Genomic DNA, 25855 nt, shown 5'->3' with positions numbered 1-25855 from the left:
AGCCACCATGCCTGGCCCCACGCCACTTTCTTCTTGCAACAGCACCCCAGTTTTCCTTTGGGGCAATCACCCCTTTCTCACCTCAGTCCTTTTAGTTCATTTAGGAAAGGCTAAGCAGTTCCTGAAATTTGCACATGACCCAAGGCAGATCGGTAAAATGCAACAGTGAGTTCTGCGAGAATTTTTTTTAAATGGGTACTTTGTTTTCACTGCAGATACTAAGCTAGTAAGAGAAGACAGATTCCCAAGAAAAGAAGAAAGCAGATCTGAGAAAGCATCCGAATCCTGATGATGTCATCTGAGGCCTTGGATCCAGCTGTACCTCAATCCAACTGACCCATTGGACATTTTAGTCAGTCAGTTTACATTCCTTTTTAATTGCTTCAGTCAGGTTGACTTCAATTCCCATCACTTGCAACTGCAATATTCCCAACCTAGTTAGTAATCCTCTTTCACATACACACATGTCCATCATATATCTTAAAGAACAACAGAACTGATGGGGTGGCACCTGTGGCTCAAAGGAGTAGGGCACCAGCCCCATATGCTGGAGGTAGCAGGTTCAAACCCAGCCCCAGCCAAAAACTGCAAAAAAAAAAAAAAAAAAAAAAAGAAGAACTGAGCTGACTTTTGCCTCTAAGTGTAGTTTTTTTTTTATTTTTATATTTTGTAGAGACAGAGTCTCACTGTACCGCCCTCAGGTAGAGTGCCATGACTTCACACCTTCACACGGCTCACAGCAACCTCCAACTCTTGGGCCCACGCAATTCTCTTGCCTCAGCCTCCCAAGCAGCTAGGACCACAGGCGCCCACCACAACACCCGGCTATTTTTTTGTTGCAGTTTGGCTGGGGCTAGGCTTGAACCCGCCACCCTCGGCACATGGGGCTGGCACCCCACTCACTGAGCCACAGGCACCACCCAATAAGTGTAGTTTTATTTACTGTCCTCAAATCTATGTTGTCATTACTCTTTTTCTCTAGTTTGCTTCACAGAAAGAATAAATTGTCATTATTTGTATAAGTTGTGTTATGGAGTTCACTTAATATTTAGCTTTCCTTGCATGGTATTTTCAATACTATGATCATTAAGTGGACATTTACGGTGTTTGAAATAGTTTTAGGTAATAAATCCAGGTTGATGGAAAAGGTAAAAAAATCTCTCCTTTTTTTTTTTTTTTTTTTTGAGACAGACTTTCACTTTGCAGCCCTCGGTAAAGTACCGTAGCATCACAGCTCACAGCAACCTCAAACTCCTGGGCTTAAGCAATTCTCTTGCCTCAGCCTCCCAAGTAGCTGGGACTATAGGCGCTCACCACAACGCCTGCTACTTTTAGAGATGAGGTCTCGCTCTGGCTCAGACTGGTCTCAAACCTGTAAGCTCAGGGAATCCACCCACCTCAACCTCCCAAGTGCTGGGATTACACACATGAGCCACTGTGCCTGGCCCAGGTAAAAATCTCTCTTATAGCTTGTCCCAAATTAAACTCCAAGAAAGACACAATAAGCATTGCTCCCTAAACCCGTGTGCTGGTTATGAGAAAAGCCTGCTAAAACAAACTTGGCTTTCCCTTTGATTTGCTGGTGCTAAGGACATGTGTGTGCACACACCACTAGTGATTTGCACCAGCAAATCAAAGGGAAAGGCAAAAATTCAACCTATGAATTCTTTGAAGACAAGGGTTACATCTCTTTCATCTTAGATTCCTGGCATAGTCCAAGATAGACACTCATGACTGTTGGCATGTGGCCTTAGTGACCCATAGAGTCAACACTTTCACAGGCAAAGGAAGAGAAAAGATGGTTTAATTTGCAAAGACAAGAGTCATTTGTTCTTAATTACAGTGCTCAACATGCAAATTACATCCACCTCTAGGTACAGAAAAGCACCCTGTCACTTCACTTCCCTGGGGCCATTAATCCAGATAGAATTATTCCTGGGGCGCTTATCTGTCTGCCAGTAACTGCCCTTTCTCCCTTGTTACAGTGATATGTAAACTCTTATATCCAGAGTAACTGGAAAATTAGGCCTTTTGTCCAATTAAGTTGTCATTTACCAGATAGCACCATTGATTTGTCAATGGATTTCATATATTCTGATGTTCAGATCAAGACGTTGCATTATTTAACTCATTTTTGATGATCCCAAAGGCACTTGAGCACTCCACAGTACCTCAGGGTCACTGGTTTTCACTGGATAGTACTAAGAGACACAGGTTTGCTAAGTCTGTCCTGGCCTGGGGTATTCACTCGGAAAAGAGTTTATGTGAATGAGGTTTGACACATTCACCCTCTGTCATTCTATAGGCTCAAAATGAACAATACAAGGAGATTCATTTAGCTCATCCATAGTTTCTAAACTTTTGGTAGTGAAAATGTTCTACTTTTGTAAGGAAAGTTAAAAATACTAACAAAAAATTAAAGATAAAACACAGAGTGTACGGATCCCAAGAAAACAGGAGTTTACTGTGGCTAGATGTCAAGCTGACTGCACATAGTAATTAGTTATAATTAATAGTGCTTTGTCCAAAGACTGAATTTTTCCTAAGATTTTATATAAAATCAGTAGCTTGAGTTTTCCCCCTTTCTCTGACTTTCATCACTAGAGTCACCAGAAGGAACATTTAGAACATTTTTTAAATTGCAAGTCACCGAGCATACTCCTTCTATTTCCTCTAGTTTCATACATAAAGGGGAGCCCAGCTCAGACAAGAACGAGCCTTGCTGCACACCCGCCAGCTCTTGCATCCTCCATTTTATTCTGAGGCGCCAGCTCCAACGAAAGTTACAAGGTTAAGCGCTACTCCAAGTTCCTGACACAGCTAATCCCCGCTCAGTCTTCAAAAAATAGAGGTCTGTAATTCCTTCTTGAACATGCCTTCAAAGTGGAGGTCTTTGGCCATGAGCTCCTCCTCGACATCATCTAGTGCCCACTGGTGATCTGTCAGCTCCAAAGCTTCCCATTCTGTCTGCAAAGGAAGAGAACACCCAGGCAGGGGGAGGGGCTCGTTACTGACAGCTACGACTGACCTTTACTGACCACTTACTCCCGGCTAGCCCGTATAACCACATCCAATCCTATGAGGTAGATGCTGCTACCCCCCAGCTTTCCCCGTCCCTCTCAATACAGAGATAAGGAAGCAGAGGCTAAGAGAGGTCAAGCAATTTGTTCAAGGTCATTGGCACTAGTAACAAATAGAGGGTAGATTCAAATTTTAGTTAAACTCCAAATCCCCCAGTGCTTAACCTGTTTATCAGCTCACTCTTATTAAGCACTTGCTTTGTGCCCCCACATTACCTTTGAAATGCATACAACAAACAAATGAGTGCTTAGTAATTCTGAGCCCTTTCATGAAGGGACGTGTCATCTGGTTTAAGTTGTGCAGCCTCAAAGATGTTTTAACATAAATGGCCTAAAAATATTTCCTTAACATGTCCAAATATATAATGGTATTTCAGTACAGTCTATTGGAGCCCAGGAATTGATTATTTCATCCCTGGAAGACTTTGACAGTGTGAAATATAAACTATTTTAGTATACAATCATTCGCATGTAAGCTATTAATATGCTTTTTGTTTTAGAGACAGAGTCTCATATGTCACCCTCGGTAGAGTGCCGTGTGTCACAGCTCACAGCAACCCCAAACTCTTGGGCTTAAGCAATTCTCTTGCCTCAACCTCCCGAGTAGCTGGGACTACAGGCTCGCCAGAACGTCCAGCTATTTTTTGGTTCCAGTTGTCACTGTTATTTAGCAGGCCAGGGTCAGGCTTGAACCCGCCAGTCTCGGTATATGTGGCAGGTGCCCTACTCACTGAGCTACGGGCACCGAGCCAATTAATATGTTGAGCAGAATCAAATGTGCAGAATTTTTTCAAACATTCTGTCAATCTGACCACTTTTTTTTTTTTTTTGTAGAGACAGAGTCTCACTTTATGGCCCTTAGTAGAGTGCCGTGGCCTCACACAGCTCACAGCAACCTCCAACTCCTGGGCTTAAGTGATTCTCCTGCCTCAGCCTCCCCAGTAGCTGGGACTACAGGCGCCCGCCACAACGCCCGGCTATTTTTTGGTTGCAGTTTGGCCGGGGCCGGGGCCGGGTTTGAACCCACCACCCTCGGTATATGGGGCCGGCACCCTACCGACTGAGCCACAGGCGCCGCCCAATCTGACCACTTTTGCTTACGTTAGTGAGTTCTTAAAAAATGCTTTATGAGCTGGATACATGCCTGCAGTTCCAGCTACTCAGGATGTTGAGGCCAGAGGATGATTTGAGACCAAGAGTTTGAGACTAGCCTGGGCAACGTAAGTGAGACCCAGGCTTGAAAAATAAAAAATAAAAAACAGGCTCGACACTCCTTGCTCAGTGAGTAGGGCACTGGCCACATACACCAAGGCTGGCGGGTTCGAGCCTGGCTCGGGCCTGCTAAACAACAGTGACAACTGGAACCAAAAAATAGCTAGGCATTGTGGTGTGTGCATACAGTCCCAGCTATTCAGGAGGCTGAGGCAAGAGAATCACTTAAGCCTAAGAGTTTGAGGTTGTTATGAGCTGTGACACCACAGCACTTTACCGAGGGTGACACAGTGAGACTGTTTCAAAAATAATAAAAATAAAAAACATGACAGGGCGGTGCCTATGGCTCAGTGAGTAGGGCGCTGGCCCCATAAACCAAGGGTGGCAGGTTCAAACCCAGCCCCAGTCAAATTGCAACAACAAGAAAAGAAAAAAAAAAAAAAATAGCCGGGTGTTGTGGTGGGCGCCTGTAGTCCCAGCTACTCGGGAGGCTGAGGCAAGAGAATCGCCTAAGCCCAGAAGTTGGTGGTTGCTGTGAGCTGTGTGATGCCATGGCACTCTACTGAGAGTGATAAAGTGAGACTCTATCTCTACCAAAAAACTCAAAAAACAAAAAACAAAAGCCATATGAAATTTAATGTGCAAAACAAATATTAACCCAGGGCAGTGCCTGTGGCTCAGTGAGTAGGGCGCCGGACCCATATACCAAGGGTGGCAGGTACGAACCTGGCCCTGGCCAAACTGCAACAACAACAAAAAAATAGCTGGGTGTTGTGGCGGGTACCTGTAATACCAGCTACTCAGGAGGCTGAGGCAAGAGAATCGCCTTAGCCCAAGAGCTGGAGGTTGCTGTGAGCTGTGATGCCACGGCACTCTACCAAGGGCAACAAAGTGAGACTCTGTCTCAAAAAAAAAAAAAATAACCCATACTGTTTTGAGATATAATTCACATACTATAACATTTATCCATTTAATGTGTACAATTTAAAGCCTTTTTTTTTTTTTTTAGCAGTTTTTGGCCAGGATCAGGTTTGAACCCACCACCTCGGAATATGCGGCTGGTGCCCTACTCCTTGAGCCATAGGCACTGCCCACCTCCCCTCCCCCCCGTTTTTAGACAGAGTCTCACTTTGTCATCCTTGGTAGAGGGCCATGGCATCATAGCTCAGAGAAACCTTAAACTCTTGGGCTCAAGCGATTCTCTTGTCTCACCTTCCTAAGTAGCAGGCACCTGCCACAATGCCCAGCTATTTTTAGAAACAATGTCTCGCTCTGGCTCTGGCTGGTCTCAAACCTGTGATCAAGCAATCCACCCACCTTGACCTCCCAGAGTGCTGGGATTGCAGGTGTGAACCACCATGCTTGGCCTTCTCATGTAAGTTTCTGTGTGGACATAATGTTTGTAATTCTCTTGAGTAGAACTAATTGATCGTATGATAACTATATATGAGGGTTTCCATTTCCCCATATCCTCACCAACACTTGTTATTGTATATCTTTTTTGATATTAACCATCTGAGTGTGAAGTGATATCTCATGATATCTCACTGTGGTTTTGATTTGCATTTGTCAGAAAGATAATGATGTTGAGCTTCTTTTCATGTGTTTATTGGGGATTTGTATATACACAGTCCCCAAGTTACAAACATCCAACTGACATATTTACAAACAGGTAATAGGTAAATGTACCTGTTCCAACTTACATACAAATCGAACTTACAAACAAATCCAGTGGATTCATTTTGTTCATAACCCCCTAACTGTTTTATCTTCTTTGGAGAAATGTCTATTAAGTCTTCCAATCCATGAACATGACTGTCTTTCCATTTATTTAAGTGTTTTTTTCTTTTTAAGACAGAGCCTCACTCTGTGCCCAGACTGGAGTGCAGTGGCATCATTATAGCTCATTATAGGCTTAAGCAATCCTTCTGCTTCAGCCTCCTGAGTAGCTGGGACTACAGGCTACCCAGTTAACTTTTTTCTTCTTTGTAGAGATAGGGCCTTGCTATATTGTCCAGATTGGTCTCAAACTCCTGGCCTCAAATGATCCTCCCAGCTTGGCCTCCCAAAGTGCTACAATTATAGGTGTGAGACTCTGCACATGGCCCTATTTTTCTAAATGTTAAATTCAAGTGATGGAACCACACTGCATTCCCTGCAGGGAATTGATTTTTAAAGTAAAGTCTGATAACACCTTTCACGGCCTCACTACAGCTCTAGAAGGCAAATGAAGTGTACCTTGAAAGCTTTATTGGTGTCTGCAGGCATAGCCATGGCTGCTCCTGTCATCTGCTCCTGCATCATTCGTGATTGGTCAGCAGCTGCAGCATAAAACATGTGTACGTAAGTGCCCGGGCTCAGCAAGCACCCCAGCACCCAAGGGGAAGAACAGGCCTCACACTTATAGCTGCTTGGTGGTGGGTTAGAGAATCAAATGACAAGTTCACTGACTGGCTCTGTGCCCTGCTGGGTATGTGACCCTGGAAAAGTCACTTTATCTCTCCTGAAAAATAGAGATGATAATAGCAGAAGAGAAATAACTAAAGGAAACTCTAAACTTTATTTCAAATTTCACCAACAGCAATAGCCACCAGTTATAGAGCAACTCCTATACGCAGGTACTCCACTAAGAGCTTTGCATATTCTACCTCATCTGCTCCTAGTCCTCCCCACAGGTTAATTAATAAGGTCCTTAATGACAGATAGCAAACAGAAGACTAGAGTGGGTAAGTAACTTGTCAGAGGTCCCAGCCATTTAAATAAGAAAGCCAGGATTAGTACTGAAAAGCAATCTAGTCAATGAAATAACTGATCAAACCAGTTCTTCTTTAAGCTTTATGTTTACAGGATTATATTGCTACTGCTAGATCCTTCACATGAACATATGAACTTCCTTCGCCTGAACTTCAGGGAATCAAATATTATCCCTATCTCCTAGTGATTGTAGGGAGAATTTAAGTTTGCTCCCTGGAACTTTAACACTCTTTGGGAATACCTCAGAAACTTAAGGGATGAAGCACTGCGTCTGGCTATGCCAACAAACAGAATAACCTAAATTATTATTCTGTCTCTGGTATGAATGAGTCATTTGTCTCATTAAATCTGACACTCTTCTTACCATTATCTTGGCCCAGAATCAGCGAGTAAATGCTCCGGAGCCCAAATACATTGAGGAAATACCAGGATGCAGAACTCACCCTAGCAAAGGAAAAGCAAAACAGTGTAAAGTAGTTATTCCAGAAATTAATACAGTTTACACTTTTCTACAAACCAAAGTTGTTCAGTGTACATAAAAAAATCACCTAGGATAAGCTATATTTATCAAAAGCACAACCAAAGAATACAAGTTTTTAAGACAATCTTACTGATACAGAAGTATATTAAATAAAAGCTGAAAGCGGCCTCCTGTCCTGAATCCCATTCTTTGGATGAAATCACAATTCCTAGTATGTTCCATACTTACAAAAAAGGATCAAAGGTAGCTTTCAGGAAATACTTGCAATGCTGAGAACTATACTCGTGAAACTACTGTTCCAGGTTTTGAACTTTATTACCAAGGCTTCCTCTAAGCTTAGGTTTACCATCTTGCCCCTCAAAATTAATATGCTTGCATATAATAAAAACTAACAGGAGTATGAAATATAATACATAAATGGAAAGAGCCACACTTTATTTTTTTTTTTTTTTTTTTTTTGAGACAGAGCCTCAAGCTGTCACCTTGGGTAGAGTACTGTGCCATCACAGCTCACAGCAACCTCCAACTCCTGGGCTCAAGCGATTCTCCTGCCTCCGTCTCCCAAGTAGCTGGGACTACAGGCGCCTGCCACAATGCCCAGCTATTTTTTGGTTGCAGCTGTCATTGTTGTTTGGCGGGCCCAGGCTGGATTTGAACCCGCCAGCTCAGGTGTACGTGGCTGGCGCCTTAGCCTATTCTTTTTTTTTATTTGAGACAGAGTTTTACTGTGTCGCCCTCAGTAAAGAGCCTGGCATCACAGCTCACAGCAACATCCAACTCTTGGGCTTAAGTGATTCTCTTGCCTCAGCTTTCCAAGTAGCTGGGACTACAGGCACTTGCCATAATGCCCAGCTATTTTTTGGCTGCAGTTTAGTTGGCTTGGGCCGGGTGTGAACCCGCCACCCTTGGTGTATGTGGCTGGCTGCACACTTTATTCTAATTCTTGGTTAACATAACTCCTGGCTCAGCACCTGTGGCTCAAGTGGCTAGGGCGCCAGCCATATACACCTGAGCTGGCAGGTTCGAATCCAGCCTGGGCCCAGGCCCACCAAACAACAACAATGATGGCTGCAACCAAAAAATAGCCAGGCATTGTGGCGGGCGCCTGTGGTCCCAGCTCCTTGGGAGGCGGAGGCAGGAGACTCGCTTGAGCCCAGGAGTTGGAGGTTTCTGTGAGCTGTGATGCCATAGCACTCCACCCAGGGGGACAGCTTGAGGCTCTGTCTCAAAAAAAAAAAAAACAAAAACATAAAACAAACATAACTCCCATCAGACTGCAGGTAAATAAATGACCTATTTGTATGTAATGCTGCTGATCTATGTGCAACAGTAATTGTACACTTAGGTTCCAATCTCCCCTCTGTCCGTATGAACATAATAGTCACATACCTGCCCAGATGCTGAGAAAAGATAAATAAGCTTTTCTCCAACCCATGAAGGTTTTTGTTGAGCCCACATGAGATTGGCAGGTGAAAGTTTAATAGAATCATGCTACTCGTATAAAGTACAGCTGGGCACAAACAAGACTCTCCTAGCATCTGGTCTGTCCTGACTCTCCCATGCAGAGGTGGTTCTGTTCAAATTGGGTAATAAGCAAAGAAGATCACCAGTGACCCCCATTATTCCCTTTTCTTATCTGGCTTCTTTCCTATGCCAGTGTTTGACAAGCATGTGAAGCAGCACTACTGGGTTCCAGATACTGCAATAGTGTTTCCAAGTGTTTTTCAGATTTTAGGTTTTACTATTCTACTATAAAAAAAATAGAAAAATAAATAAGAAGTAAGTGCTGGATTTGGATGGACTTTGTGTCAAATCTCAACTCCTGTATAGACTTCATAGATTGCTAAGAGGACAAAATAATGTATTGAACACAGAAAGGGTCTATGGCCATATCACCCTGAATGCTCCCGATTTCGTCAGAACACACGTAGCAATGGACTAATGAAAACTAATGTTGGGCAGCGCCTGTGGCTCAGTCGGTAAGGCGCCGGCCCCATATACCGAGGGTGGCAGGTTCAAACCCGGCCCCGGCCAAACTGCAACCAAAAATAGCCGGGCGTTGTGGTGGGCGCCTGTAGTCCCAGCTACTCGGGAGGCTGAGGCAAGAGAATCGCTAAGCCCAGGAGTTGGAGGTTGCTGTGAGCTGTGTGAGGCCACGGCACTCTACCGAGGGCCATCAAGTGAGACTCTGTCTCTACAAAAAAAAAAGAAAACTAATGTTATTGTTAGTAATAATGTACTTTAAAGAAATAAAACAAATATCCATTCCCATAAGCTCTAGAGTATTGCTAGAAAGGTTTGTCATGGCCAGAATTCCTGGCTTAATCTTTTAACTCTTTGGAGGTTGATACATCCATCCCTGCATTCCTAAGCCCAAGAAACTACAGAAAAAGTCTGCCACATTCTTCTCTTTTGCAAGACTCAGGTAAAAGTAACTGATGGCATTTTGAGTGGAATTTCAATGAAACATAACCTTTAAACACCTAATTGGAAATCCTGACTTTTAAGAGACACTGGTTTTAAATTGTTTTTTATTTTATTTTGAAACAGAGTCTCACTACATCGCCCCTGGTAGAGTATCGTGGCGTCACAGCTCACAGCAACCTCAAATTCTTGGGCTTAAGCGATCCTCTTACCTCAGTCTCCCAAGTAGCTGGGACCACAGGTGCCCCCCACGACGCCCGGCTATTTTCTTATTGCAGTTGTCGTCTCCCAAGTAGCTGGGACTACAGGTGCCCCCCACGATGCCCAGCTATTTTCTTATTGCAGTTGTCATTGTTGCTTAGCTGGCCCAGGCCAGGTTCAAACCCGCCAGCCTCCGTGCATGTGTTGGCACTGTAATCACTGTGCCATGGATGCCAAGCCTGTCTGTGTTTGTTTGTTTGTTTGTTTTTTGTAGAGACAGAGTTTCACTTTATTGCCCTTGGTAGAGTGCTGTGGCGTCACACAGCTCACAGCAACCTCCAACTCCTGGGCTTAGGCGATTCTCCTGCCTCAGCCTCCCGAGTAGCTGGGACTATAGGCACCCGCCACAACGCCCGGCTACTGTTTGTGTTTTTTATTAAAGTTCTTACCAGGATGCATCTAACGTGAGTAGTTCAATTCCTTGCTGTAGCATAGGCTTAAAACGGAGGGTCAGTGGAAATGGGACTTTGGCTGCAGACAAGAAAAAAAAAAAGTTCACAACCACACTGAGCTGTTTTATTTTAGAATAGTTTAAGTGTGAATGGATATATTCTTTCCCTGTTGAGGTGAAAACTTACTACAAAGATCTTGGAAAATGATTTCCACAGGAAATCTTAGCAATTTTTGAAGGAAAGAAAACAGTCAAAATGACACTCTGCTCTATTTTCCCTGAATAATACCAACTTCTAGATTACTTAGGAGCAAGGATTCAAACTAAGCTGTGACCTAAAATCTGGAAAATTGCACTGATCCATTAAACCCTGAGTGGAATACATATACACAAAGAACTACATTACTAAGAAACCAAATTGATTACAATCAAATCAACTTATAAACAGACTGAAAACTTACCGTAACACCTAACCAAAGAAGTCAAAATAAAGAGGCTTCCTTTTATCCTACTCAACTAGAATTATATTAGTTTTGGATACCCACTAGCAAATCACTCATTTGAGTCTCTATGAATAAAAAGCAAAAACCAGTGGGAGGCTCAGGAGAGAGGATTGCTTGAGCTCAGGAGTTCAAGGCTTGTCTGAGCGAAGAGTGAGACCCTGACTCATGGAAAAAAATGGAAAAACCCAGCTGGGTGCTGCGGCGAGGGCTTGTAATCCCAGCGGCTTCGGAGGCTGAGGCAGCAGGATGCCCACAACCGGAGTCTGAGGTTGCAGTGAGCCACGATGCCATTGCCCTCTGCTCAGGGCATAGGGTAGAACTATGTCTTGACAAAAAAAAAAAAAAAAAGCAAAAACCACCCACATCATGAACTTAGGATCTTTTTTTTTAGAAAAGGTCTCAATCCTCCTGCCTCAGCCTCTCTCCCCCAGCCTCCCTAGCAGCTCGACTACAGGTGCATGCCACCACACCTGGTAAATTTTTCTATTTTTTTTTTTTTGTAGAGACAGAGTCTCATTTTATGGCCCTTGGTAGAGTGCAATGGCATCACACAGCTCACAGCAACCTCCAACTCCTGGGCTGAAGCGATTCTCTTGCCTCAGCCTCCCGAGTAGCTGGGACTACAGGTGCCCGCCACAACGCCCGGCTATTTTTTTTTTTGGTTGCAGTTTGGCCGGGGCTGGGTTTGAACCCGCTGCCCTCGGTATATGGGGCTGGCGCCTTACTGACTGAGCTACAGGCGCCGCCCAATTTTTCTATTTTTTTGTAGAGAGGGGATCTTGCTATGTTGCCCAGTATGGTCTTGAACTCCAGGCCTCAAGTGATCCTTCTGCCTCAGCTTCCCAAAGTGCTAGAATTACAGGCATTAGCCACCACACCTGGCCCTAAATTTTTTTGTTCAAAGAATATTATCAGTTTCTGCAAGAAAACATAGGAACTATGATATTTGGGTCTCAGCAGCATTTGGATTTCTCTGAATGGAGATATGGGAAAGAAACACAGATGCAGTAAACATGAAGCCAGCTAGGTCTGTAACTTACTTGTGACAAAGCCTGAAAATGTCATGTTGATCCATCCACCAATAAGAATCATAGGGAGGACATTTGTTACATTCCCTTTCATCATGTCTGTGAGCATAGTGGGATCTAGACAGAAGGACGAGAAATCACTAAATTTCACCTCTGCTGACTTTCTTCTGATTTTCTGTAAATATTTAATATACTTGATAATTAAATTAAGACAAGTTCATTGTAAAAAGAATTCGAAAGACACAGAAAGGTATGGTATAATGTAGACAGTTCTTCTGAGCCCACTCTTTGACCTTTCAACTGCTTACTGAATAGTTTTGCATCTTTCTATACAAATACAATAATTTATATATACATGCACACCCAATAAAGGGATACTATGCTTACTACTCTGCTTCTTTCTTTCTTTCTTTTTTTTTTTTTGAGACAGTGTCTCATTTTGTCGCCATCAGTAGGTGCCATGGAGTCATAGCTCACAGCAACCTTTGGGCCAAGTGATTCTCTTGCCTCAGCCTCCCAAGTAGCTGGGACTATAGGCGCCTGCCACAATGCCTGGCTATTTTTAGAGACGGGGGTCTTGCTCTTGCTCAGGCTGTTCTCGAACCTGTGAGCTCAAGCAATGTACCCGCCTTGGCCTCCCAGAGTACTAGGATTACAGGTGTGAGCCACCTCACCTACTGACTACTCTGCTTCTTAATTAAAAAAAATTTATATTTAAAAAAAAATTTATATTGGCTTGGCACCCGTAGCACAGTGGTTACGGTGCCAGCCACATGCACCGTGCCCCTGCAGTCCCAGCTACTTGGGAGGCTGAGGCAAGAGAATCACTTGAGCCCAAAAGTTTGAGGTTGTTATGAGCCGCTACTGAGGACGACATAGTAAAACTCTGTATAAAAAACAAACAAAAAAAAATGGATGGCATTTCCACACTGGTAGAATATATAATTCAAATTTTTTTTTCTTTTTTGAGACAGACTTTCACTATGTCACCCTCAGTAGAGTGCCATGGCATCATGGCTCACAGTAACCTCAAACTCTTGGGCTCAAGCGATTCTCTTGCTTGAGCCTCCCAAGTAGCTGGGACTACAGGCACCCGCCAGAATACCCAGCTACTTTTTGGCTGCAGTTGTCAGTGTTGGTTAGCTGGCCTGGGCTGGGCTGGGCTTGAACTCGCCAGCCTCGATGCATGTGGCTGACGCCATAACCACAGTGCTACGGGCACCAAGCCAATTCAAATATTTTTAAAGTCAACATAGGATTCCACTGTGTGGTCACACTGATCACTTTTGGGTGGACATATGGATTGTTTCCAATTTTTTTGCCAATATGTGATGCTGCCACCAACCATCTTATATATAAATCTGCACGTTTATGTAAGGGTTTCTGTGAGAGAACTTCCTAGAAGAAATTCTGGGTCAAAAGATCTGTACATTGATAGATATTGTCAGACTGTCTTTCAATAATGCCCTACCATTTGGCATGCCCATCAAAGGTGAGGGCCTAACCTCCCCAATCTTGACAACAGCAGGTTTGGTCAATCTTTTCTCTCTCTCTTTTTTTTAATAGATTGATGTATTTTAATGTTTGTGTGTGTGTGTGGTTTTTGGCTGGGGTTGGGCTTGAACCCGCCACCTCTGGTATATGGGACTGGCGCCCAATCCCTTTGAGCCACAGCCGCTGCCCAGGTTTGGTCAATCTTTTCAATCTGACAATTTATTTAATGGGCTAAAAAAGGACAACATATTTTAATTTATATTCCATGGATTATTAGTTAGGTCAAGGATCTTTTTATATAATTATTGGTCTTTTGTTTCTTATAAGTTTTCTGAAGACTTTTTAAAATTAATTCCATACAATCTTATTTACTTAAAAAAAAAAAAAAATTAACTCCTATCCTGTCTGTATAGGTTTAAAATAGCTGGTTATCTCACCAGAAACAAGTAGTACTAAAATGAGAAGAGACTCAACACAAAACAATAAATTACTTTTTCTTTAAACATGCTTTATGTTTCACACAATTAGGATCAGTGGAAGTAAGAAATCTGTTAGAGCCAGAATTGTAGGGTGGACCAAGCAATTATGTCTGACAAAGAAATGGCTGGCCCTGGGAAGTAGGGTGACCATCTGTCAGCAACAGGATCCAGGCACTAAGTGGGAGCTGGGTTGGTCTTAAGGAATAGCAACAAGGAAAAACTCAGGGATAATGGCCCTGGCCTCCTGACTTCATCAGCCAAGAGCTCTTTTTTTTTTTTTTTGAAATCTACTTTATACACAGGGGTTCCAGATTTATTTGAGAAAGAGAACTCCACTTCCATAGATCCCTGTGTTAGATTATTTCTAAGGTCCCTTGATTATTATCTTTCACAATTTAATACTTAATAAAATGACATCCTCCCTCTACCCTTCCCCTTGCCCTGCTCAATAACCAGTGTTAAAAATCTTCCTTAAAGATGAGAGAAGGGAATAAACGTACCAGTCATAGGAGAAGGTGGCACTACCTTCCTTTTAGTTTTTTTGAAAAATCCATCCTCTGGGTTGTTGAAGTAATATTTTCGTGTCAAGAAAGACTAGTAGAAAAAAAAGCTTTTTAAGTCTAAGAACTGTGACATAGCAAACTGTCAAATTATTCCCCAGAGGCTTCATCCGAAGGCCCTTGCAGTATGCTGTTACACTCAGAGCTGTCAGCCTACTTGGCAGCTGAACTGACACTTTAGCTGAGTCACATTTAAAAACAATTTGCTAAGAAGGGTGGAGTCACAATGACAGTAAACACCACCAGGCCAAAACTTAATTATTGAGTTGCCAACCTTCAGCTTTCCCCAAACAGTCCCCTTATAAAACATTCAGATATCTACTGCCCTCAATGGTGAATTGTGCAGCTTTTTAATAAAAGATAAATGAGTACCTGTTTGGGAATGTATTTTCCATTTTCCCTGAGGACTCTGCTTCGAATTAGGACTTGACTGAAAAATACAACCAAGACAATGTGATTTTAAAAAGTGAAACATGAGAAGAAAACAAGTGAATAAAGCAAAAGACCTATTTAAACACAAGAGAGGGCCTATTTGGCAATAGCTCTATGTGGAAACTTTCCAAAGACTAGTATCTTTAAACCTAACATGACATATTTAATCTAACAAACACGTTTTCAGAAAAATATTTTTCAGAAGTGACGATGTTTCTAAACAAAGATTATTGAAGAAAGCACATTTGGGATATTACACTCAGCTTTTCCTTACTTCATAATGGGCTACAAAGGAAATTTCTTTGAAAAAAGTAGCAGTTGAACACTATTCCAAAGATTTTGGGGTGGGCAGAGAAAGGTGAGGATGAAAGAAGGAACTTCTTATTACCTATAGAGAAATGAGTACAGGACTTGAGAGGATTATTTGATGGACAAGAAAGAGAAATTCCATCCAGGATCCAGACTGTTAAAAAAGCTCTCAATAGGGCGGTGCCTGTGGCTCAAAGGGGTAGGGCGCTGGCCCCATATGCCGGAGGTGGCAGGTTCAAACCCAGCTCTGGCCAAAAACTGCAAAGAAAAAAAAAGAAAAAAAAAAGCTCTCAATAAACATTTATTGAATTAATAAATAAAAATATTGGTGATTAGAGCATAATCACTAAAGATAATAGAGCACTATACAATAACCACTTATCTTGATAACAAATACTGAAGGGTGGTGCCTGTGGCTCAGTGAGTAGGGTGCCAGCCCCATATACCTAGGGTGGCAGGTTCGAGCCCGGCCCCAAACTGCAACAACAGAAAAAAATAACCAGGCGTTGTGGCAGGCGCCTGTAGTCCCAGCTACTCGGGAGGCTGAGGCAAGAGAATTGTCTAAGCCCAAAAGCTGGAGGTTGCTGTGAGCTGTGATGCCATAGCACTCTACGGAGGGCGACAAAGTGAGACTCTGTCTCTTAAAAAAAAAAAAAAATACTGAACAGAGATACAAAATATTAATTTTTTCTAGGTATTCAAAAATTGTTCATGGGGTGGGGGGAAGCCCTTAAATGGATGGAAATCCTTTTTCAAAACTAAAAAAAAAAAAATCGTAGACAGAAATGAACACAAGAAAATCAAGTTTGGCTTTCTCTCTCTCTGCTCCTCAGTAGAAACTACCTGCTCTAAGCAGTCAGTAAATAGAGGGTTTCCTTGTCACTCCCCATGTCCTAGCTTCTTCATATGCTGAGAGTGCCCTAGCCTCCCTAGTGCCCCTTTCTTTCAATGGCTCTATCCTGTCATCCCTTAACACCTTCAAGCCCTTGTTTCTCCATAAAGCTCTTACTGATGCTTAGTTACCTGTGGAATTCTCTCTGGTCCTACACTTAGCCTCGTTATCTGTACAGCTGTCTACTGTATACACATCCCTACAGAGGCGATACAGAATATATTCTATACCCTGGGTGCCAGCTTAAGGATACTCAAAGTGTGGCCTATGTACGTAGTATAAATGCTGGTCTGTGACAAGGTTAAGTACAGACAATGAACACAAAGTTCATAGAGTTTAATAATAATATGACATTCTCCTAACTTACAAATACGTAATCAGAACATTTTACGAAAGTATTGGTCTTCAAGAGATTGGAAATTAAAAAAAAAAAAAAAAAATTGGCTCGGTGCCTGTAGCTTAAGAGCTAAGGCGCTAGCCACATACACCAGAGCTGGTGGGTTCAAATCCAGCCTGGGCCTGCCAAACAACTATGACAACTACAACCAAAAAATAGGTGTTGTGGCGGGTGCCTACAGTCCCAGCTACTTGGGAGGCAGAGGCAAGAGGATCACTTAAGTCTAGGAATTGGAGGTTGCTGTGAGCTGTGATGCCACAGCATTCTACCTAGGATGACAGCTTGAGGCTCTGTCTAAAAAAAAAAAAAAAAAAAAAAAAAAAAATCCAAAACTGGTGCTTCATCACTAACAGTAAGAAGGACTAGGTCTAGAATAATGAATAAAAATTTAAGTTCTCACACCTGTAATCCTAGCACTCTGGGAGGCTGAGATGAGTGGACTGCCTGAGCTCAGGAGTTTCAGACCAGCCTGAGCTAGAGCAAGACTCTGTCTCTAAAAATAGCCACGTGTTGTGGTGGGTGCCTATAGTCCCAGCTACTTAGGAAGCTGAGGCAAGCAGACTGCTTGAGCCCAAGAGTTTGAGGTTGCTGTGAGCTATAACACCAAGTCACTCTACAGAGGGTGACAAAATGAGGTTCTGTCTCAAACAAAAAAAAAAATTAACTTCTGCCAGGAGATTGAAGTTACAGTGAGCTACTGCACTCCAGCCTAGGTGACAGAGCAAAACTGTTTCTAAAACAAAGCACAACAAAAAAAACTTAAGCCCTGGAGTTGGACAGATGGGTTCAATTTCTCTGTCACTTATTAGCTATGTGATCTTGGGCATGTCACTTAAATTCCCTAAGCCTCCATTCATATTCTATAATAATAGGCTTATTCTTTCACTGAACAAATATTTCTTGAACTTCTGAGTGCCAGGTATTGTGTTAGGTGACATGAACAACACAGATCAAAATGCAAGTATCTCATGAAGGTTAAAGTCTAGTGGGTTAGAAAGATATTAATAAAATAACCAGACATATAAATGTGAAATTCAACTTCTCATATTCCAGGAAGAGAGATGGATAATGAGAGTGGATAACAGGGGGAAGTGACTGATCTGGGAAGCCAGTTACCTTTGACGAAGATGCAGGATAAAGTTGGAATCTTAAGGGTGAGTGGGAATTACCTATCAAAGTGTTAGTGGGAACATCATGGACAAAAGCTATGTGACGGAAGTAAATGCTATGTCTCTGAGGACTTGAGAAAAGGCCATGTGGGCTCGGCGCCTATAGCTCAGGGGCTAGGGCGCTGGCTACATACACCGGGGCCAGTGGGTTCAAACCTGGCCTAGGCCTGCCAAACAACAATGACAAGTACAAGAAAATAGCCGGGCTTTGTGGCAGGTGCCTGTAGTCCCAGCTACTCAGGAGGCTGAGGCAAGAGTCACTTAAGCCCAGGAGTTTGAGGCTTCTATGAGCTGTGATGCCACAGCACTCTACCAAGGGCAACATAGTGAGACTCTATCTCAAAAAAAAAGCCATGTGGCTAGAAGAAAGAGAAGTACAGGAAATGTGTGAAAGTGAGACCTCAGAGGTGGGCAATAGCCTGAGTACACAAGGGTCCCACTGTATTTTGATCTTTTTTTTTTTTTTTTTTTTTGTAGAGACAGAGTCTCACTTTATCACTCTCAGTAGAGTGCCATGGCATCACCATAGCTCATAGCAACCTCCAACTCCTGGGCTTAGGCAATTCTGTTGCCTCAGCCTCCCGAGTAGCTGGGACTATAGGCGCCTGCCACAACACCTGGCTATTTTTTTGTTGCAGTTTGGCCGGGGCTGGTTTGAACCCACCTCGGTATATGGGGCCGGTGCCCTACCCAGTGAGCCATAGGCGCTGCCTTTGATCATAACCTTAAGAGGAAAAAGAAAGAGAAGACAAGGAGAGGACAGGGATTTTAAGTTGAGTTCTTTATATATATTATCTCACTTTACGTCATCACCACTGTACCTGGCACATTCTAGGCACCAGACCAGGGGTCCTCAAACTTTTTAAACAAGGGGCCAGTTCACTGTCCCTCAGACCATTGGAGGGCCGGATTATAGTAAAAAAAAACTATGAACAAATTCCTATGCACACTGCACATATCTTATTTTGAAGTAAAAAAACAAAACAGGAACAAATACAATCACACGGCCTCATGTGGCCTGTGGGCCGTAGTTTGAGGACCCCTGCATTAGACTAATGGCATCTAGTATTTTCCTTTGCACTTCTTTTTTTCTTTTTTAATTGAGACAGAGTCTCACTTTGTTGCCCTTGGTAGAGTGTCATGCCATTATAGCTCACAGCAACCTCAAACTCTTGGGCTCAAGCGACTCTCTTGCCTCAGCCTCCCTAGCAGCTGGGACTACAGGCACCCGCCACAATGCCTGGTTGTTTGTTTTTTTTTTTTAGCAGACCCAGGCCTGGTTCAAACCCAGCAGCTCCAGTGCATGTGGCTGGCGTCCTAACCACTGAGTTAAGGGTGCCCAGCCACATTTGCATATTTTATCACTTGGACTGAAACTCTGATAGCAGAGCCTTGAGTTGGTCTTATTTTGCACACCACAGCCTATAGGTCACATAAAACTTGTTCATTATAATTCAGGACATTTCCAGGCACTGTCATCAAAGAAATTCATTTAGATCCCCTATATTTATATTGCTAAACAATCATGTAGAATTTGGACTGACAATCATGACCCTGAGGTTTAAAGACCCTAAATCAAAGCAAGCTTAAATTACTGTACATATCCTAAATACTCGGTTTTGTTGTTGTTTTTTTTTTTTTTTTTTTTTGCAGTTTTTGGCTGGGGCCAGGTTTGAACCTGCCACCTCCGGTATATGGGGCCAGCACCCTACTCCTTTGAACCACAGGCACTGCCCCTTTATTTTTTTTTGAGACAGTCTTACTATGTTGCCTTCGGTAGAGTGCTATGGTGTCACAGCTCACAGCAACCTCAAACTCTTAGGCTTAAGCTATTCTCTTGCCTCAGACTCCCAAGTAGCTGGGAATATAGGTGCCCGCCACAATGCCCAGCTATTTTTTTGTTGCAGTTGTTTAGCCGGCCCAGGCCAGGTTCAAACCCACCACCCTCGGTGTATGTGATTGGCACCATAACCACAGTGCTACGGGCACCAAACCAATACTCAGTTTTTTCTTCTTTTTCTTTTTCTTTCTTTTGGAGAGGAAGTCTTGCTCTGTCACCCCAGGTACAATGCAGTGGCATCAGCCTAGTTCACAGCAACCTTATAAACTCCTGGGCTCAAGTGATCCTCCTACCTCAGCCTCCAAAGCCTGGGACTACAGGCTTGTGCCATGATTCCCAGCTAATTTTTTCTACTTTCAGTAGAGGTGGGGTCTCATTCCTGCTCAGGCTCTTCTCAAACTCTTGAGCTCAAGTGAGCCTCCCAACTTGGCCTCCTAGAGTACTAGTGTTACAGGTGGGAGCCACTGTGCCTAACCAATACTGTTTCTTTCTTTTTTTTTTTTTTTTTAGAGTCAGAGTCTCACTTTGTCACCCTTAGTAGAGTGCTATAGCATCACACCTCACAGCAACCTCCAGCTCTTTGGTTTTGGTGATTCTCTTGCGTCAGCCTCTCGAGTAGCTGGGACTACAGGTGCCTACCACAAAGCCCCGCTATTTTTTTTGTTGTTGCAGTTTGGCCGGGACCAGATTTGAACCTGCCACCCTCGGTATACGGGGCCGGCGTCCTACTCACTGAGCCACAGGCACTGCCCAATACTCAGTTTCTTTCTTTTTTTTTTTTTTTTTTGTAGTTTTAGGCCGGGGCTTCGTTTGAACCTGCCACCTCCGGCATATGGGGCCAGCGCCCTACTCCTTTGAGCCACGGGTGCCCAATACTCAGTTTCTTAAGCTGAGATGCATAGCTGTATTTTTGCAAATTCTAAAAGAAATATTTAATTTTATATTTTCATTTCATGAACAACTAAAAATAAGTCTTTGTACTGGTTATAAAGCTTTGGTAATTTGCAACTGAAAGCATTTTTCTTAGACTGGAAAAAATGCAGTTAGATGCACTTTTATTTAGAAAATATTGATCACAAAATTTTACAAAATATTTTCCATTTCTATCTACTTCTTTCTACACATATATGAAGTCTTCTCTACTACTCCGGGCAAACATATTCCAAGATATCTGTTTTCCTATATATGGAAACTTTGGGGACATTCTATATTTTACTCATGTATTTTCATTTTAGGTTTAATGCATTTTAGAAAAATTTTAGTTAAGTTTTCAAAGCATGAAAGCTTAATCATTTAAGAAATCAAACATCCCATTTTGTGATCACAGAGGCAAATGGGAATTTACACTGTATTTAGATAAATGTACATCTTTTCCTTAGACTTAGGCCAGTTCAGAATGCACAGCATTCTACCCATGTTCAAATGATGTCTTGGTGGGGCAGAGTCACACTATGTCAGAGCTGGCATTATCCAACCACCTCACTTAAGTGACTGTACAACCATGATCAGAGATGCTGAGTTTTGTCTAGAACAGTGGTTTTCCATGAGGATGGTACTGCCCTCTAGGGGACCTTATAGAAAGAAATCTGTGGAAATTTTTTTACTGCCAAAGGGATGAGTTAGAGGTAAAAAATCATGTAACTGCCATTTGATAGAGATAAGAGATATTAACTCCCTCAATGCTGTCCAGTCATGTAATACAAAGAATTGTCCCATGTCCCACACAACTTTTTTTCTTTTTTTTAAAGAGATGGGGGTCATATGCTATTGCCCAGGTTGGAGTGAAGTGGCACCATCTTAACTCACTGCAACTTCAAATATCTGGGCTTAAGTGATCTTCCTGCCCGTCTCCTGACTAGCCGGGACTACAGACACCACTCTGTCCAGCTAATTTTTATTTTATTTTTTTAATTAATTAATTTTTTTTTGAGACAGAGCCTCAAGCGATTCTCCTGCCTCCGCCTCCCAAGTAGCTGGGACTACAGGCACTTGCCACAGCACTTGGCTATTTTTTGGTTGCAGCGTCATTTGTCGTTTGGTGGGCCCAGGCTGGATTTGAACCCACCAGCTCAGGTGTATGTGGCTGGCGCCTTAGCCACTTGAGCCACAGGCGCCAAGCCCACAGCTAATTAAAAAAAATTTTTTTTGTAGTGATGCGGTCTTGTTATATTGCTCAGGGTGGTCTCAACCTCCTGGTTTCATGTGATCCTCCCATGTTGGCTTCCCAAAGTGCTAAGATTTTAGGCATAAGCCTCTGAGCTGAGCTGAGCCCAGCCCAGCCTAGCCCAGCCTGGTTGTATATAGTAAATTCACAGGTATGCAAGCACCAATTAATATCGGGAAAATTGCAGTTTTTTTTTTTTTTTGGAGATAAAGTCTTACTGTGTCGCCCTCAGTACAGCACCATGGCATCACAGCTCACAGCAACCTCTAACTCTTGGGCTTAAGCGATTCTCTTGCCTCAGCCTCCCAGTAGCTAGGACTATAAGCACCCACCACAACACCCAGGTAATTTTTGTTGCAGTTGTCACTGTTGTTTAGCTGGCCCAGGCCAGGTTCGAACCCACCAGCCTCAGAGCATGTGGCCGGCGCCGTAACCACTGTGCTAGGGGCACTAAGCTTGCACTTTGTTTTATTCAGAATTTTACCAAGAGTAGCTAACCTTTAGGAAAATCATTGAGAGTACTGCCTTCTGTGATATTTAAGTAGCTAAAACACATGTATCAGGAAAATCACATTGAAACAACACTGCTGTAGTGTTTAGGTAACTAATATGTCTGTATTGGTCTACCAATGAACCTGACCCAACTATGGTGATTCTACAGCTAAGCGCATGCATCTGACTTTTGCATTATAGTTTCTAGGACAGTTGTACACAAACACTTATGAAATAAAAATTATCTTATCAGTTCACACCTGTAATCCTAGCACTCTGGGAGGTTGAGGTGAGTGGATTGCCTGAGCTCACAGGTTCAAGACCAGACTGAGCCAGACAAGACCTTGTCTCTAAAAATAGCTGGGTGTTGTGGCAGGCTCCTGTAGTCCCAGCTACTTGGCAGGCTGAAGCAAGAGAATCACTTTAGCCCAAGAGTTTGAGGTTAATGTGAGCTATGATGCCATGGCACTCTACCAAGGACAACAAAGGGAGACTCTGTTTAAAAAAAAAAAAAAAATTATCATAAATTACTTTCCTTTTATTTCTGATTATTACAATTAGAGAATTATTATTGATTAATGTCCTTCTATGTAGATTGCACTAACTTTGAATTTCACTTTGGGTTTAAAAAAGAAAACTTTAGATCTAGTATCGTTCAGAACCATTGCTTTAAAATCACAGAATGGGGCGGTGCCTATGGCTCAGTCAGTAAGGCACTGGCCCCATATACCGAGGGTGGTGGGTTCAAACCCGGCCCCGGCCAAACTGTAACCAAAAAATAGCTGGGCATTGTGGCGGGTGCCTGTAGTCCCAGCTACTCGGGAGGCTGAGGCAAGAGAATTGCTTAAGCCCAGGAGTTGGAGGTTGCTGTGAGCTGTGTGAGGCCACGGCACTCTACCGAGGGCCATAAATGAGACTCTGTCTCTACAAAAAAAAAAAAAAAAATCACAGAATGAACCGAAAGTGGAAAATTTTGAGAGAATCTATAACAGCAAGAATTGTGTTTAACAGGATGTAACTTGGGGGCGGCACCTGTGGCTCAGTGAGTAGGGCACCAGCCCCATATACTGAGCGTGGCGGGTTCGAACCCAGCCCCGGCCAAACTGCAACCAAAAAAAAAAAAGAAAAAGAAAAAGAGGATGTAACTTGGGAGGGACACTGATCTGACTTCAAGTACGGGCACAATATTTTACTACTTCAGTTACTTTGAGAAGGCTACTTAACTTCTTAATTTCTATTAGCTTTCTTTTCTTCAACTGTAAAAAGGCATTCAGGATTATCTACCTGTAAGGATAAAATGAGATCAATGTATAGGTGTCAATAAATACTAAATGTCTTAGCTCTCTTCCTTTCTTTCTATGGTAAAGTGACTTAAGATTAGCTCCATGGGGCAGGCTGGCTCTGGTGAGTTCTGAAACTGATGCCACAGAAAAATAATCAAAGTGGTCACTGTGGTATATATACAGTGGAAAGAGTCCCAGACTGGGGACCAGAAGACTTGGCTTGGAGTCCTGAATGTCACCATGAGTGACCCTGGATCCCTTTTACACCTCAATTTCCATAAAATGGGACAAGAGTACCTACCTTACAGAGTTGCTTTGAGTTTTAAATAAATTAATGAATATAAGTGCTTAACAAAGTGCCTATAGAATAAGTAATAAGTGTAAGTTTCTTCTTCTTCTTAGTATAATTAGGAATGACAACTGAAAATGGTAAAGCAGGGCTTCCCAAACTTTATTCATTCTCATTTCACATTAGATTTTTTGTCTTATTCACCTACTAGCACTTGTATATTACATAATTAATATTTTGTATGTGGCCCAGCATAGTGGCTCATGCCTGTAATCCTAGCACTCTGAAAGGCTGAGATGGGTGGCTTGCTTGAGCTCAGGAGTTTGAGACCAGCCTGAGCAAGAGCAAGACTCCATCTCTACTAAAAATAGAAAAACTAGGCTGGTATAATGCCAGGTGCCTCTACTCCAGTGGTTCTCAACCTTCCTAATGCTGCAAACCTTTAATACAGTCCAAAGGGGTTGCGACCTACAGGTTGAGAACCACTGCTCTAGTCCCAGCTACTCAGGAGGTTGAGGCATGAGGATCGCTGGAGCTCAAGAGTTTGGGGGTTGCTGTGAGCTATGATGATGCACTCTATCCAGGGTGACAGAATGAGATGCCATCTCAAAAAAAAAATTTTTTTTTTGTATGTAACATGTTTTTTCTACCTATGTAAGTTTTTAATTTAAAAGACTCTTTAAATTACCAGCAAAAGGAAATCCAGTATTACTTGCCACAAAAAGAAGGAAACTGTTAAATACAATAGAAGCAAAACATTATTATTAAATTTTAAGTAGATGTGTCACCTGTGGAAAGTTCTGAGCCTGAGGCTTGCTAACTTTGTTAAAATGAAAAATTAATAAGAGATATGGAGGTGTTAAAGATACAGTAACACTTACCTGACATGGTCTCTAAAAATAATCTGAACAATCCATAGAAATTGTTACTAATTTTAATATAGAAGAGGCATATATCTAGATACCACCTAAACTCTTCTGAAACTCGCGTCTCCGTAGATAAATTCTGTAATGAACCATGTGAGGAAGAAAAGTTGCCCACACTTAGGGAAGAAAAATATTAATTACAACTCCTCACATCTCTAATGGCAATTTCACAGTTTGCAAAGCAAATGGGGATTATCACACCCACCTGACTGGATGTTGCAAAGGCTAAAAGCAGTAACGCATCCAGCGCTCAGTAGGCGCTCTTCTCAACAAGAGAGGGACGGGATAGTTCATACACAAGTCCACCGAGGGGTAGCGACTAGCCTAGCAGTATTAATTGGGGGGGCACTTAAAACGTTCCAGACCTATACTACAGGCTTCACAGACCTCAACTAATTTGATCCCATACCTGCTCTAAAAGGCAGGTACTGTTATCATTCTTACTTTACATAAGAAAAAAATGAAACACAGAAGTAACGGACTAAGGTCACCCTGCCGGGGAGGAAAGGGGGGGCGCGACGCGAACCCAAGCAAACTGACATAACCTCTGCACTTTCTCGCCCAAGGTCAAAAAGGAGTGAGGTCCGCCAGCGAAGGGGAGGCACTGACCTGTCAGACACTTGTTCCTGGGTGAGCTTCTTGTCGCTCTGCAGCAGGATGGACACGTAGTGGCGGATCATACCCACGAAGAAAGTGATGATAACGATGGGCAGGACCACCCAGAGGCGGATGTTCGAGTCGAGCAGTAGTTCTGGCCCCGCCATCTTCACCGAAAGCCGGCTCCCAGCCGAAAGCAGCCGAAGTTTCCCTTCTCCTTGGCGCGGGAGCTTCTCCTCGTGTTCGCTTCTGGGCCTCCTCACGCCCCTCAGCCTGGCTGGCCCAGGACTCTACCGCAGCCTCGAGCCTCGAGCACTGCTTCCAGCTGGGCCGCCCGGCCGCCCACTTCCGGCGGAGAAATTTGACGTCACGTCGCGGGGCGCTCGGACGTCAGAACC

General features: G+C 43.0%; 1 protein-coding gene across 1 annotated transcript; it reads right to left on the bottom strand.

The window, feature by feature from the left end:
* Nucleotides 1-2741: 2741 nt before the first annotated feature.
* EMC3 (ER membrane protein complex subunit 3) lies at nucleotides 2742-25818 on the bottom strand. Its single transcript, XM_053598719.1, has 8 exons — nucleotides 25470-25818; nucleotides 15040-15097; nucleotides 14608-14701; nucleotides 12147-12251; nucleotides 10602-10683; nucleotides 7411-7490; nucleotides 6531-6613; nucleotides 2742-2967 (listed from the first exon to the last, which is right to left on the bottom strand). The coding sequence occupies exons 1-8, from the start codon at nucleotides 25622-25624 to the stop codon at nucleotides 2839-2841; spliced, it is 786 nt and encodes a 261-aa protein (XP_053454694.1). The 5' UTR covers nucleotides 25625-25818; the 3' UTR covers nucleotides 2742-2838.
* Between the last annotated feature and the right edge of the window lie 37 nt (nucleotides 25819-25855).

Source organism: Nycticebus coucang, chromosome 8 (assembly GCF_027406575.1).
Source record: "Nycticebus coucang isolate mNycCou1 chromosome 8, mNycCou1.pri, whole genome shotgun sequence".
Lineage (NCBI taxonomy): Eukaryota > Metazoa > Chordata > Mammalia > Primates > Lorisidae > Nycticebus > Nycticebus coucang.
The sequence above is the reverse complement of the archived record's forward strand: the minus strand, read 5'-3'. Positions and strand labels throughout refer to the sequence as shown.